Here is a 16,130-nt window from a genome sequence, read left to right as displayed (position 1 = left end):
TTTTTTTTCTTCATCTTCCCCTTCTTGGCCCATGGCTAGGTCGCCAGCGCTGGCCACAAGCCAGGGCCGCCAGCCCTCGCCGCCGCGACCCATCTCCCTCGCCTGGGTCGCGACGGCGAGGTCGGCCTCACCATGGCTGGGCAAGGGCCGCGACGCCCTCGCCAACTTTGGCCTGTGGCTGGTCGCTGGTGGCCGGCGGCCGGCCAGGAAGAAGAAAAAGAACAAACCAAGAAGGAAGAAGAACAAACCAAGAAGAAAGAAGAAAACCAAAAAGAATTATAATGGAAAAATTGTTCCCAGAATCAAGAAGCTACTTTTTTTGCTTCTTGATTCTGTTCCAAAACTGATTCTGGAAACAAATTTTTAAAAAATTTATGCCCGGGAACAAAAAATTTACCACACGGATTTATGTTCCAAAACTGATTTTGGGAACAAAAAAACAGAAATTATCACTGTTTGGCAACTTGCCAAACGAGCCCTAAGAGTACACCTAGTTAGGGGTGTCAACGGTTTGGTTCGGTTCAATTTTAAAAATCGAACCGAACCGAACCGACGGGAGTGCATTCTTGAACCGAACCGAACCGAATCTTGCTTGAATCGAATACAAAATTTCGGTTCCAATTTTGTTCGTCTCGATTTTTGGTTTCTTCCTCTTTATTCTTTTTTTTGCTTTTTTATTTGGTTAGGCAGAATCTTAGCTGCTAGCTGGACCCAGCTACCCCTCAATTATTCATCCCTCCACCCTCTCTTCACCTTCCTCCTCTCTGGTGTGACCTCACCCACTCTCTCTCTCTCTCTCTCTCTCTCTCTCTCTCTCTCTCTCTCTCTCTCTCTCTCTCTCTCTCTCTCTCTCTCTCTACAGTTCCCCCACAAAACCGAACCCATCTGCTCCTCGGTCGCCATCGCCGTCACTCTCTCTGCCCTCGTCCTCCTGGTGGCCGCCCTCCCCGTCCTTCGCCGCCGTTGCCGGAGCCAGGACTTCGCCGACGATGCCAAGACCCAGAGATTCGACACCACGAACGGTGGTTTGCCAGGCAATGCCGAGGCAAACGGTCGATAGTAAGAATTTTAAAAATCTTAAAACTATTCAGAGACTGAAAATTTTAAAAAACCAATACTGAGAATCGATCAATTATTCAGATTATGGACTAAGAACCTTTCTCGATAGAGCAAAAAAGCGTGCATGATCATAGAAAAGTTGGTTTGGTACGTACCTCTAGGGCGTGCTTGAAAACGCACTTGGGGAGTCTAGGGAAGCGGAAGCTGCCAATGTCAAGCAACTTCTTTAGTGCATCCGCCGAATCAGGCAACAGAAACTCCGACCACGTCGGAAACCCCATCCTCTCCAAGCACTCCCGGCTCAACGACTCCGTCAGCGCCGGGCCGGAGCACGTCGCCACCACCGACAAAACCAGCTCAGGCCGCGACTCGGCCAACCTGAACGCCACCATCGCGCCGTAGCTGAACCCGACCACCGTGCACCGCCGCACCCCGAGCTTCGCCAGCCCCCTCCCCAGGCACTCCGCCTGGAATCCCACCGTCCGGCGGCCGTGGCGGGTGGAGGAACCGCCGAAGAAGAGGAGGTCCGGCACGTAGACTGCGTAGTCCCTCGCAAGGGCGAGGACTTGGAACTGCCACGTCAGGATGCCGTCGCCAACGAAGCCGTGGAGGAAGACGACGGCGGGTTTTTCGCCGCTGTTGGCGTTCTTCCTGGATCGAATCGGAGCCCAGATGTTCATGACGGTCCCTGGTTCGACCTCGATCTTTTGGGGTCTCAATCCGGCGAGCTTCATGATCGCTCGCAACAGGGGCTTGTAGAGCTTGACTGTGTTCACCATTCTCTCTCTCTGTCTCTCTCTCTCTCTCACAGCTTGATTGTGCACAGTGTCGTCCTCTTCGCCGTTCAGCCGTTCTGACCAATTTAACGGAAAGCAGATGTCAGTCCCCATTGTCTATTCACATCAGTGAAGTCCCTACAATTTCCACGAAGAGTAATTGTAGAAAATAATCTTCTCCAAAAGGATAAGTATCACGGTTCAGTGACCCCACAATCATTGATCTGATCGCCGATCAGTCAGTGACCAATGGAAAGGTCACTAAGACCGTTTTAACTCTACAAACTGACACATTCTTCAGTCTTAACTCTCGCACCACTTCCGAATGTCGTTGCTCTCTAAGACCGTTTTGCAATTTTGTTTATTTTTCTTTCTCCTTAGAAAGGTCTAGTCGAGTGCTTTAACAATGGAAAACAATGACAATAACAACCGTGTTTGATCATCCCAAAACAATTTGAACTTCACCTTGCAATTGTCCTGTAACTCAATAAGTATCACGACAAAAATATTTACGTACTTGCTCCACCCTTGCAACCAGCCGAACACGGCAACGAAACACAACGACGCGATGATTGGGAGGAATTGGGGAGAGGGACGCCGGAAGGTAGTTGTCGCCAGGACAATTCCCTAGACGAGACAGCTACCCCCTAAGAAAAACAGAAGCAACTACGGATGGGTTATTTGTGGAGGAGAACGTCCGGGGTCCAAAAGATATATCGGCTGAAGGTCAATGCAATGACCTACAGCTGGGTTTACACAATTGTGCAACTCATCCGCTCGACGTTGGAGCTGTGCCATTACATCACTCTTTCCTTTGAGTGCCAACTTCTTTCTCATTTCTTCCTTGAGGGTCATTTTCCTAGGACATAAAGACGAAAATAAGTGCCATAATAAAAAGAAAAGGGAATCGAGGACTTCAGGGAGACCGTCAATAGGAATGAAAACAGGTAAAAGTACACTATAAGTGCCATAACTTGTGTACGGCGATCACTTTAGTGCCATAACTTTTTTTCGGATCACTTTGGTGCCAACTTTTTTGAAAAACGATCATTTTAGTGCCAATGCTGACGTGGCTCGCCGGAAATCCGATGTGGCGCTGACACGGCTCGCCGGAGAGGTCCACGGCTCTCCGGAGAGGTCTAGTCAGCATTAAAAATCCAAAACGACGCCGTTTAGCCCGCTGACGTGTACTTTTTAAAAAAAATTATGTTATATTAAAAAAAAAAAGGCTACAACCGGAAAGGGCCGACGGTGGTGGGCGCAGTGGTCGGCGAGGGTCGCCGGCCCCTGGTCGAGGCCAGGCGACCCTCGCCTCACCCAGCAAGGGCCGGATCCGGCGAGGTGAGACCTCGCCGTCGCCTGGGTCGTGACGACGAGGTCTCGCCTCGCCCAGCGAAGGCGAGGCCGACCTTGCCGTCGCGACCCAGGCGACAGCGAGGTCTCGCCTCGCCCAGCGAAGGCGAGGCCAAACCTCACTGTCGCTTGGGTCTCGACAGCGAGTTCTCTCCTCGCCGGATCTGGCCCTCGCTGGGGGAGGCGAGGGTCACCGGGCCCCGGCCAGGGGCCGGCAACCCTCGCCGACCACTGCGCCCACCACCGCCGGCCCTTCCTGGCAGTGGTGGGTTGGCGGCAGTAGCGGCGAGGGCTCCCTCGCCGCTGCTGCAACTTTTTTTTTTTAATTATTATTATTTTTCTAAAAATTAAAAAATTCGAAAAAAAGCCACATAATTTCCACGTGTACAAGTCAGACCATTTTTTTTTAATATAAATGCCAGGTCAGCTTTTTGGCCGGAATTTTGGCCGAAGTCACTAAAGTAATCTATTTTCCTCCGACTTGGCACCAAAGTGATCCGAAAAAAAGTTATGGCACCAAAGTGATCGCCGTACATAAGTTATGGCACTTATAGTGTACTTTTGCCAATGAAAACAAGCAACCAACTTATCTTCGAATCAAACGAGGATGAGGTCTTGTGTTAGGATTTCATTGCAAGAGAAAGTATCACTGAAGGGTATTATGTGCCAATCAAACATATGCCCCATTGATTTGAAAATGTTTGTAATCGATCATGGGGAAAAGTATCAAAAAAGTCATAAACTTATTGCATTTGTGCCAATTTAGTCCTAAACATTTTGTCTTTGTGCCAATTCAGTCATTCCGGTTAATTTTGGCCGAAGATTGCTGACGTGGACGTCGCTTGGCCTACGTGGCATCGCCGGCGCTGACGTAGATAATTTTTAATGATATTTTAATATTTTTTTCGATTTTTTAAATCATTTTTTCTGATTTTTTTTCTTTTGTTTCTTTCTTTTCGTTTCTTTTTTCTTTCTTCTACCTTTGGCTGGTGGCCGGTGCTACATGCGATGGCCGGCCACCGGCCATGGCCAGGCAGGCTGGCCCCGCCTAAGCGAGATCATCGTCGCCTGCCATAAGCGAGGCCCAACCGACCCTCGCATGGGCGAGGGCAAGTCCTGGCAAGGGCCGGCCTCACCAGATTTAGCAAGGGGAGCCCTCATCGGGGCTCGCCCTCTCCTAGACAATGCCTGGGGAGGGTCAACCTTGCCCAGGCTAAGACAGCCTCGCTGAGCATCACCTTAGCGCAAGCGATGCTCAACTAGTTCGTCCTTACCCAGGTGAGGGTCGCCTGGCCTTGCCTGTGGCGAGTGATGGCTACCTCGCCCAGGCAAGGCCAACCCACCTGGCCAGTGGCCAGCCATTGCCTATGGCCGATGGCCAATCACCGACCAAAGGTAGAAAAAAGGGGAATGTTGACACTTAAATTTTGGCTCACTATTTAGAAATAATTACACAAAATTAGGGACTAAACTCTAGCCCCTGACAAAAATATTAAAGTTAAATTGCATGGCATTTAGTTTTAAGAACGTTTATTAGGTAGCTGCATTTGCATCGGACCAGTGGCGGATAGTTCTGAACTTAATTGAGCCCGCATGGATTGGGAACTCGGCCAAGCCCGTTCATTATTATGGCTGAATTTTTTGCATGTGGGGGAATTTTAAAATATATATACATAGAAGTTCACGATATTGGCAAGGGCAAAATATAAAACATGCGGATCTTTATCTTTGGAATAAACAGAAAGGAAATTGTGATAGGCTCGATACGAAGGAACGATCTTTAAGAAAGCCTATATTTATAATTCGGTGCACTTGGTCAATAATAGAAGAACAAAGTACCCACAATTCATTCTTCACCGTGATGGGCGTTTAGGCACGTGTCCGAAAATATCCTCCTTGATCTGCTGGAGATACCCATAATTCCTTGGGCATTACTTTTCAGTCGTTTGATGGAAAAGAAGAAGAGCAGCTTGGAAAGAAATATTCACGTGCGGGCATATATTATTTGAGCAATATATCTTTCTCAAAACAAGAAAGAGTATACTGTCAAGGAGCTTCGCGTCCATAAGTGGAAGAAGAATGGGAAAGAGCAAAATTATAATATATTTTTAAGAGGAAAGAATATTGACTCCCTTATTCTGAAGGCCCAAGTCGTCCCTGCTTATAAAAGACGACTTATCAGAGACAAAAAAGGGGGGATTTTTTTTAGAAGACACTTTTGAGAGCACAAGAGAAACAGCGAGAGTGAGAAAGAGAGTTGTTCGCGCGTGTGCCCGACGGTGCCTCCCACGCCTGGCCACCCGCATCCGCACGCTTGTCCGAGCCCGCGGCCGTCGGCCCCTTGGCCGTCGGCCCCTTGGCCGAGCTTCCCTTAGTCCCAGTTTCTGCCACGCTGTGCCTGTGCCGAGCCGACCGCCCACTGTCCCATGCCTCGCCGCGCCGCCACGTCACGCTCGAGTCACCGCCCGTGCTGCTGTCGCCCTTGCCGTAGCTCCTCTTGCTGCCCGTTGCCGCGCCCTCTGCTCACGGCCAGATCTGTGGCCGTGAACCGCCGTCCTTGTTTCCATCGACGATAACGTTGCTGTACCCTCTAACTGATTCTCGGTGGTGTCTCTGCAGTGAAGCATTAGTGGGTTCCCAGTCACCACCAAGTCCAGAAAAGTCAAGTGTTGGTCCAATTCACATTTTTTCTTTCTGACATCCACCAAGATTCATGCAAAAAGCTATCGCATGCACAACTGTGCTCTCTGGATGACACATCTGGCATCATCATCGCATGCATTTCTTCACGGGAGGAGGATGGCGACATTGGTGATCCGTGAAGCCATACCAACGTGGTGAAGTTCGCGCATCCCCGACGTGCTTGTCCGACACACCACCACCACGAGCTGAGCCGCTCCCCGTCGAACTGCCGCCACCGTCCGCTGGTCCAAACTTGGAAAGCAAATATTCGAATTAGGTAAAAGTCTCATCTAATTTGTTTTCGAGTATGTTGTTTCTTTTTTTAAAATATTACAATCTTCTGTGAATCTTTTAGCGATAGTGCCGTATCCATGAAATTCCCGAGTAAACTTTAAATTAAGAATTATTTCCTAATTTCACAACGTGCATATGATTGACAGTCCGATTTCATGCCCGAAATATGACTCGCGATCGCACGAAAAATCGTCAATCCGATCTCCCGCCCGAGATATGGTTCGTGATTGTGTGAAAAATTGGTTAATCCGATCCTCATGCCCGAGATACGATTCATCAATCTATTGTTTCTAAATTTAAACGGATATGGGTAATATTTCTTGTGTGAGATGGTGTCGTGTTGATTCGATTTCTATCTTTGTTTGATTTGAATTGATCTTGTTTTTCTCAACAAAAAAAAATCCCAAAAAGAATGAGTTGCTTTAGGATAGATTAGGATAGATTGCATTCTTAATTTGAGTAATTTTTAATTTCGAATTTTAATACCAAAAAAAGACACTTTAGGATAGATTAAAATTTTTTTTTTTTTAGAATAGGTTGCATGTTAATTTAGGCATTTTTTTAATTCCGAATTTCATTTGAAAATACCAAAAATAAATCATTTGTCCGTCATTAGAATTAGGTCACGTCGTCGCATGACATATAGTTTGCATGTTAGGCTGCATTAATCGCATGTTAATTTTTGCACGTCATTACATATAGGTTAGTTTTCATTTAAATAAGTGAAAATCCTAAAAAATATTGAGTGAACTGCTTGTTAATTAGAAATCATATTAGGATTGTTGATGTGATTTTCTAGCTAACAATGCAGATGCTTACGTTGCTTCGAGGTAAGTAATTCTCCCAATCTTGCAATTTATTTAATGTTTTGATTATTGGGTGTTACTTTGGTGGTTTGCGCACCCGCATGATTACCTCACATACTAGTGACTAAGTTAAAATGGATCCAGACTGCATGCATAAACATTTTTTGAAAAGAAAAGGTACCGAAAGGGCGTTAGACTAGATCCAGCGTAATCAAGTCCCCGAGCTTAGAATCTCTGGTTCGTAGAAATAAAACATATCTCCCTATGTTTTATTTAGGTTTCTAATCGACCTACCACAAATAGATTAGTGGCGACTCCAAGCATGAATATTTTTGCATGTTAAAAACTTAAACCCTAAGTCGCGAATTGGTAGGACTTGGGAGGGCCCGAGTTAGGCTTAATCTTAATAATCCATTAGCCTGAGAAATTTTAGGTCGCGACAGGGAAAAAAAAGAAAAAAAGAAAAAAAAATCCAAAAAAATTTATTTAAAAAATTGAAAATATTAAAATATTATTTAAAAAGTGTCCACGTCAGTGCCGACAGTGCCACTTAGGCCGGCCGGCATCCACGTCAGCAATATCAGGGCAAAATTAGCTGGAAGGATTGAATTGGCACAAAGACAAAAGGCTTAGGACTAAATTGGCACTAAAAAAAGGTTTACGACTAAATTGGCATTAATACAATAGGTTTATGACTTTTTTAACACTTTTCCCCTCGATCATGGAGGGCATATAATCGATCGGGACGGAATGATTGGGAAACATGATGTAATAAATAAAAGGGACAAAGAGTATATAACAGTTATAGTGACAACAGAGGCTAGCAAAACACAAAGACATGCGCATGTACATGTGAGGTTTGATGCCTAAAAGTGGTATGTACTAAAAAGGCTTGAAACTATAGACCAAGAGGTATACCGACTAGCATGGCGTGCTTGTAGCTAAATCGGGTCCTCTTGATACCAACTCAGTCGAAAGGTCATCCTTATGATCTCACGAGCCTACAGATAAAGAAGAATGCTTTTGACACCTAGAAAAAGTGGGGTTGAATAGGTAGCTCTTAGTCTATGTGCTTACGGATGAGGCCGGATCCTCTTAACATCATCCTAATTATTTTCCTAGCATGTAATCCAGGTTTGATCACGGGACATGTATGCAAAAGTGTAGTGCTAAAGCATGTAAAACAAGTATAACAATTTATATAGTGCAAACACCACGTCAGTGATAACCAAACCAACCATTCACAAAACCTCCTTGCAAAACAAGGGTAAGCAAACACTCCTCCCCTTTATAACTCATCATCTACAAAATTATTTAACACCTAACATTAGTGGCATACCTTATATCTATGTTGCCGAGCAAAAATATTTTTCAAAAAAAGAAAAATTTAGGCCTAAGTCCACTGTGAATTTTAATTCAACTCCCTAGTGGAGTCTCTAAGCTGTCACAACCTTCGCGGAGGTGAACTACCAAGGGAAAGCTAATGGACTACTAAACGAGAAAAAGATTCCTATCACAAGGCAATCGCTCGCATTTAGCACGGACTCTCCCAAGCCCTACCAATCATAACTTAGTACTCAATTCGACATGCATTTAAACTTACATTTTGGAGTCACCACTAATCGATTATGGGTCGATTAGATAACTAAGTAAAATGTGGGAGTATATTTACTTCTACGAACCAGAGATTTAATGGATTTAGAGACTTGATTTTGCTAGATTTATCTAATGCCCTTTCGGTACATTTTCTCCATATTTCGAAAATATTTTTGCATGTATTTTGTGGTGACCATGTGGGTGCATAATCAATAATGAAACATTTAATAATAAAAACCGTAAATAAATTACTAAAAAAGATTAAAGAACTTGGAATGCATGAGCAAATAGGAATGGATCCCTATTCGTCACTCATCAAGACAAAGAAACAGCAAGCTTAGACTTAGGAAACAAATATGCGATGATGAATGCGATTCATCAATGAAAATTGGATGAATATTACCAATTTATGACCTGAGCTATTTTGAGATAACTAAGATACAATGTCATTTGATTCTTTTTGTGTTTTCTTGTTTATAGAATGAAGCCCTAAATGCAATATGAACATAACTCAATTACTGGTATGATTATATGCACTAATCTAATATGTATTGATGAACTAACATAAAGTCCAAAATGTTATGCATGCGATGCTATAATGAATTAAGAGAAAATGACACAAACAATCCATGAATTTTGGCCAAATGTGCAATTTAATTCCTAAACTTTTAATTTATTCAATGTAATCCAGGAACTTTAACCCAATGTGCAATGTGGTCCCTGAACTTTTAATTTGTTCAATGTCATCTCTTAACTTTTGGTACATGTTCAATTCAGTCCCTAAACTATATGAAAATGTTTAATGTAGTCCCTGAACTGCATTGAACATTTTCATATAGTTCAGGGACTGAATTGAACATGTACCAAAAGTTCAAAGATGACATTAAACAAATTAAAAGTTCAGGGACCACATTGAACATTAGCTTAAAGTTTAGGACTAAATTGAACAAATTAAAAATTCAGGAACCAAATTGCATATTTAGCCAAAGTTTAGGGACTGTTTGTGTCATTATCCCATGAATTAACTATATGCAATGTTGTGAAATTAATTCCTAAAGATAACGATATGACATGAATGATGTATGATATGAGAATTAAACATAGATTAATTTTATGATGCAAACTATATGAAACGCTATTTTTTTATTTTGAATTCACAAAAGCTGAAAATTTAAGACCTAAGGCTCCAAACATGAACTACTATGAAAATGTTATGTGATTAACAACTAAATGATGTAACACTAAGTTTATTTGTAGAAGGTGACTTTCGAGGCCGTTGTTGACACCTAATTTTTAGCCGACGCGTCATTAAAAGCAGAAAATTCAAGATTATGGTTTCTAATCGCGACAGAACCCGTTTCTTGAACAAAAAGTGTCATTTTTTTTTTATTTTGTTTGTTGGCCTAGCTTCTGTAAACAATTTTCTATTCATTTCATGCAAAAACCCGAAAAATCAAACTGTTGCCTTTTGCGTTGACTTTTTGGTCAACCCTTTGACCAAAAGTCAACCTCGGGTCAAATTGGGGCTTTTCGCATAAAAAAATTCCTTTCAAATCCATTTTCACTTTAGAAGTGGAAATTTCAGAAAAATTCAAAGATTTGATCATAAAATCAAGCTCCTAGTGAAAGGTCAACTAGGGTTTGACTTTTGGTCAAACCTTTGACCAAAAAAAATTGAAAAATACAAAAATCCAAAAATCATCTTATTTTACATTCAGTTTGACTTTGGCATTTGAAATTTTACAAAAATCGGTTTAGAATCAACTTTTTCCCAATTTGCGGAATTTGGTTCAAATTGGCCAAAAATGAAATTACTTCATTTCTAGTCATTTTTTAGGTTAATTTCCTTCATGACATTTGATCTAGAGGTTGTATTACTTTCAATTTTAGAACCAATTTTGTGATTCCAAGCCAAACGCAAAAACCCCCAATTTAGGCCTTAATCAGTGATTTTGATCAATTCTTTATGATTTGCGCAATTGAGACACGAATGAGCCTAATTTCTTATATGAAATCCAAATTCGAAATCAAATTTGGAAGATTCACATGAATTTGAGCCAATTTGATCAATTTAATGATCCAACGAATGAGAAGTCTAAGAGTAATTGGTCCAATTAGTGCAATTCAACTTGACCAACTTTAGACTAATATTCAATTTGATGAATTGAGACTCAATTTGGCTAATTGGACTTCAATTAAATTCGTTAGTCTAGCTTGGCCATGCAATTAACTCAAATTCAAGAACAATTGAGCTAAACAAGTTAAATTGGATCAATTTGTGCATGAATTTCAAATCAGTTCAATCCAATTTGATCGAATTCAATATTAATTGGGTCAATTAATCATGATAGAGATCAAATTATACAAAATTGGAACAAATGGAACCAAGGATCGAATCGATTCAACCCGGCCAAACTCGGGACAAACCGGTTCAACCCAGTTTGATTCGAATTGAACCGGTCTGATCAGATTGGCTTTTTTCCGGTCAAAAATCCGGCGATCGGCGGTCTATTCTGACCAGCCAAGGCCGGCCACATCCCTTTGAGCCCAAAAATGACAAAAATGCCCTTAATTGAAAATTACGAAAATGCCCCTAAGTGAAATTACTAAAATGCCATTCCTTAAGGATTAAGCAAATTAATTCGGGATAAGCAAATTAATCATGGCCATTCATTCAGAATTGATCATGGCCATCCATAATGCCATGTCACCTATCCTTAGTCCTTAAAGAATATTCTTAATCCCTAAGGATGCATTCTAGGCCATTAGATCAATCTAAGGACTAAGATTCAAGGTTAAGGGGAGTATATAGGCTTTTTTCCCTCCAAATTTTTAGAAGGTCTCACATTTTTTTCGGCAAAAGGACACTACAAGTGTCATAAGTTGTATACGGAGGATACTTTGGTGTCATAACTTTTTTTCGGAACACTTTGGTGCCAAGTCGGAGGAAAAGAGATCACTTAACTGCCAATTTGGCCGGAAATCCGACGTGGCATTTTTTATTAATTTTTGACGCCGATGTGGCTCGCCAAAGGATGAGTCAGCGTGTACAATCAGCATTTTTATTTTAAATAATTTTTTTCCAGCGTGTACAATCAGCATTTTTTATTTTAAATAATTTTTTTCCTTTTTTTTATCCTCTTCTTTCCTTTTTCCTTTCTTTTCTTTTTTTTCTTTTCTCCCCTCGCCTGCCGGTGGCCGGCTCGGCCACCGGCGAAGCCCGGGAAGGGCTGGGCGAGGGCGGGCTTGCCCATGGCCGGCGATAGGTTGAGGCCGCCCCTCGCCAGATCTGGCGAGGGGCGGCCTCGCCAGATCTGGGCAAGGCGACCCTCGCCGGCGACAGGCGAGGCCTCCCTTCGCCAGATCTGGCGAGGGGTGGCCTCGCCCATTGCCAGCGAGGGGCGGCCTCGCCAGATCCGGGCGAGGCGACCCTTGCCGACGACAAGCGAGGCCGCCCTCGCCGGCCATGGGCGAAGGGAGCCTCGCCAGATCCGGGCGAGGCAACCTCGCTGGAGACCGGCGAGGCGGCCTCGCTCGTCACCGGCGAGGGTCACTCGCCAGATCTGGCGAGGCCGCCCCTCTCCCATGGCCGGCGAGGGTCGCCTCGCCCAAATCTGGCAAGGCCGCCCCTCGCCCATGGTCGGCGAGGGGCAGCCTCGCCTGTCGCCGGCGTGGGTCGCCTCGCCCAGCCCTTCCCGGGCTTCGCCGGTGGCCGGGCCGGCCAGCAACCGGCCGGCGAGGGGAGAAAAAAAAAAGGAAAAAAATTATTTAAAATAAAAAATGCTGACTGTACACGCTAGCTTATCCTCCGGCGAGCCACGTCGGAGTCAAAAATTAATAAAAAATGACATGTCCGATTTCCGGCCAAATTGGCACTTAAGTGATCTCTTTTACTCCGACTTGGCACAAAAGTGTTCCGAAAAAAAGTTATGGCACCAAAGTGTCCTCCGTACACAACTTATGGCACTTGTAGTGTCATTTTGTCCATTTTTTTCAGATCTGAATTCTCTCTCCTCTCTTCTCTCTCTCTCTCTCTAGCTCACGCTTCTTTTTCCCTCTTGATCTCTCTCTCGGCCGTTGGCCTTTCCACCTCCCGCCGGCCGTTTTCCAGCGAGCCGCCGCCTCACCACCGTCCTCCACGGCGGCACAAGGCTGGTCGCAAGACCAGCTGTCCTTGCTGGTGGCCGGAACTGCTCTGTCCGGCGTGGTCTCCTCCACGGCAACATCACCGGCATAGTCGCCGGTGATTGAATTAGCCGGTTCAAGCGGCTGAATCAGCTAGCCGGCAGTCCCTCCGGCGATCCCGAACCTCCAGCAGCCTTCCTTGGTGTCTTCACGTGGCTGTGGTGGCCAGCTTCCCGCTGAACAGCCACCGGATCGTTTCTTTCTACTTGATTTTTTGTTACTAGTTCATTAGTACGAAATCGAGTCGGTTCTCACTATAGCTTGTGCACTCGATTCTCATAGGTTTGTCAAGCTTTCTGAGACTTCTCCGTGCTGCTCTTGATCTGAATACGGAGACCGGATCGCTCGATTGCGCGTCGAAGCATCATTATACAAGGTGAGTTCAAATCTGTCATTCTCGGATCCTGATGATCAATCTGCTCGTGATGGAGATTTCAGCTTGTAAACGTCGAAATCTTGCAAAGTGATGAACTAGAGAATCGTAAAAATCATCTCAAGCTTCGATTTGATATGTCGCACGCCTTAATCGGACTTTGTTTGCTAGGTGAAAATCACTTCGTAAGCTAGGATCAGAATCTGGAATGTCATGTTCTATTCTGTTTTGATGATTTCCTGATTGACGTCATGTTGTTCTACGATTTTTATAATTTTCTACAATCATTTTTTGAAGAAACTTTATTCATGAAAGTCATATAACACATCCTAATCTGTTTATCATAAAAGTTTCATAAAATTCCAAGCATGTTAGGACAGGACGATTTACAACGCCGTTTAGGTATAGATCTGACGATAGATGAGTTTCTGACTGACCTTCGTGTATTCTTTGATTTTTATAAATTCGTGTGTTCAAAATATGAAAAAAAATTTCTTCATGAAAGTTCACATTGATACTAAATTTATCAAGATCGGAGTTCATTTGGATCTTCAAAAGGAATTTTCATGATTCAATCAGTATCTGTGTTCAGATCTGATTTTCATTCCTCTAAAGTATGTTTCTCCGAATTTGATAAAGTTAAAGTCCTCCTTTGCGAAAACTCAAAACTACAAAGTCGTTCCTTGGGGTCTCATTATGTTGACTGGAAATTTTGAGGGCCTAATAACAATTTTTAGAGGGTCAATTTGCTAAAAATTTCATATAAGATTTTCTCGGGTTAAAATTTGATTTGCAAATGAGTCCTTGGTGAAAAATGAATTTTATAAAAATTTGGAGGACTTTTTGGCAAAAACTCAAAACGTGAAAGTTGTCACACACGGAGAATCCTAACTGTATAAAAATTTTCACGTGTTTTTTATAAGGTTTGTTATTTTTCCCGCCATTATTTTGAAATCCCTAACAGAACCGAGTCCAGACTGTCACTGAATGTAAATTTGTCATTTTCGTGAAAATCGGCGGGGAATCAGAAAAAATGGTCTTCTTGACTTTTGATCCTCATGACATAAGATTTCTAATGACACCTAAATCACTTCATTTGTACATCATTAGGTGGATTAATCACATCTGAACAGAAGTAATCCGAATTAGAAAATAACTGAATAAGTGGTCTCCTTATGAAGCCCACTTCCCATTGCTTGATTGGTTGAGAAATAACGCCCATGGGCTTGAATGCATGTTTATTTCATTGCTATGCATATGCTTGTTTGATGTATGTTAGGCCCAATGTATGTACGGCAGGTGGCCCATTATGGTCACTTAGAACCCGACTTTAGGGGTTAATCGATATGAGTTGTCGTTTTGTGAATGCAAATGGTAGCCCGTTATCGTTAACCATTAATCAAATAATGTTAAATGATTAGGAGGGTGGGTGAATCGAAATGCATGTAAAGCAAAGGCCGACCCCGAGGCTGGTGTTTGATTAGTGAATTGTTTGCGCCATTGCTTTTCTTTGGTTGTTCCTTTGTGCATTGTTTGTCGTGAATGTATGTTGTGAATCTAAACGCCGACACTCGAGAGGCGGTCCATGGAGGGGATAATCCAAAATTGGAAAAGACCAAGGCGATAGATCGATGTCCAATCCGGTCTCAATTTGTATTTACTTGACGGTGGCGATGGACCGATGTCCGATCCGGTTTCAATTTGTATTCAATTTATTCGTCCCCGATCATGTCTCAGGTTTTCAATTTGTGTTGTAATAAACACCCGACGAGTTGCGGGTTTTACTTTCTCGCACTTAGAATTAGCTCGTCTTTTCAATACTGTGAGTGTTTACTTTACGAAATGTCTTTCAATACAATTGATTGTTTCTTTCTTTTCTAGACTAAGATAGGATTAGTTTAGAATTTTAAATGGAAACACAAAAACAAGATGCACGATCACCTAGTGGACTAAGACTTTGGCATGAAAATGGTAAAAAAATAAATGCATGACAATTTAGATAACAGCCATGTTAAGTTTAGCGGTACCGAAATGGCGTTAATAGAAATATTAACGTAAGCTAGTCCCCGAACTCATGATCTTTGGTTTTCGTAGAAATCGAAACGAAACTCCCGCGTTTCAGTTGGGTATGCTAGCCGACCCCCGACCTAGGCTAGTGGCGACTCCTAAAAAAGATAAAATCGATCCGCTGTCACACGAGGTATGGATTTAGGGAAAATCCACGTTCATGACCAATGGACAGTATGGATGACTAAAAGATCGATGCTTCGGTAAGCCATCTTTTATAATGTGCCAAACGGACCGTATGGATGACTAAAAGATTGACGCTTCGGTAAGCCGTCTTTATGATGTGCCATGCGGACCGTATGGATGACTAAAAGGTTGATGCTTCGGTAAAGCTATCTTTTATGATGTGCCATATGGACCGTTTCATGAATACTTACCTCTAAACCCGCTTCATCGAGTTCGGCCCTCGAGAGGTAGGTCGCGACAGCCGTCCTTGCCCAGGGTGAGGGTTGCCTTGCCGAGGCAAGACCAGTCTCACCTATGGTTGGCGATGGTCACCCTCACCCAGCCCTCTTCAAGCATCACCGGTGGTGAAGAAGAAAAAAAACAAAAAAAGGAAAAATAAAGAAAAAAGGAAAAAATAACAAAATAAAAAATAATTTAAAATTAAAATTGTCTTTGGACACAAATGTCCTTAACTAGTTGGAATATTTAGCCGGCGGGTGAGGTCAAGCTCTTATTTGAAACTGTCCGGCCACTACATGCCCTTATTTGATACTAACATGGCTACTTCATACCCTTATTTGAGAAAATGAGGACACTTTAGGCCCTTATTTAAAATTTTCTCATTGATTTATGTCTCATGAAACAAATCGGTATCCCAATCCAAGAAAAATTCCAAACTAATTACCCTGATGCAAATCCGCCTTCTGTAGTGGGATCAAGATTTGGATAGGGAAAGTCAATTATAAATTTTTGGTGAAGTGAAAATTAATTTGA

General features: G+C 43.0%; 1 protein-coding gene across 2 annotated transcripts in view; it reads right to left on the bottom strand.

Annotated features, from left to right (window-relative positions):
• Window positions 1-1,891, bottom strand: part of LOC115688578 (uncharacterized) — a 33,242-nt gene extending 31,351 nt beyond the window's left edge. The window contains exons 1-3 of one of the 2 annotated variants that reach the window (XM_056309045.1): window positions 1,215-1,891; window positions 861-978; window positions 583-816 (exon numbers count right to left, since the gene is read on the bottom strand). In XM_056309045.1, the coding sequence (XP_056165020.1) occupies window positions 815-816; window positions 861-978; window positions 1,215-1,838 (744 nt within the window). In that variant the 5' untranslated portion in view covers window positions 1,839-1,891 and the 3' untranslated portion in view covers window positions 583-814. Of the gene's footprint in view, window positions 1-582; window positions 817-860; window positions 979-1,214 lie in introns of those variants that run through there. The other variant, XM_030614428.1, reaches the window with a different exon arrangement.
• Between the last annotated feature and the right edge of the window lie 14,239 nt (window positions 1,892-16,130).

The sequence above is a fragment of the Syzygium oleosum genome, unplaced genomic scaffold, assembly GCF_021117445.2.
Source record: "Syzygium oleosum isolate NSW1041296 unplaced genomic scaffold, Sole_v2.1 Sole_v2.02, whole genome shotgun sequence".
In the NCBI taxonomy this organism is placed as follows: domain Eukaryota; kingdom Viridiplantae; phylum Streptophyta; class Magnoliopsida; order Myrtales; family Myrtaceae; genus Syzygium; species Syzygium oleosum.
This window is presented reverse-complemented; position numbering and strand designations above follow the sequence as displayed.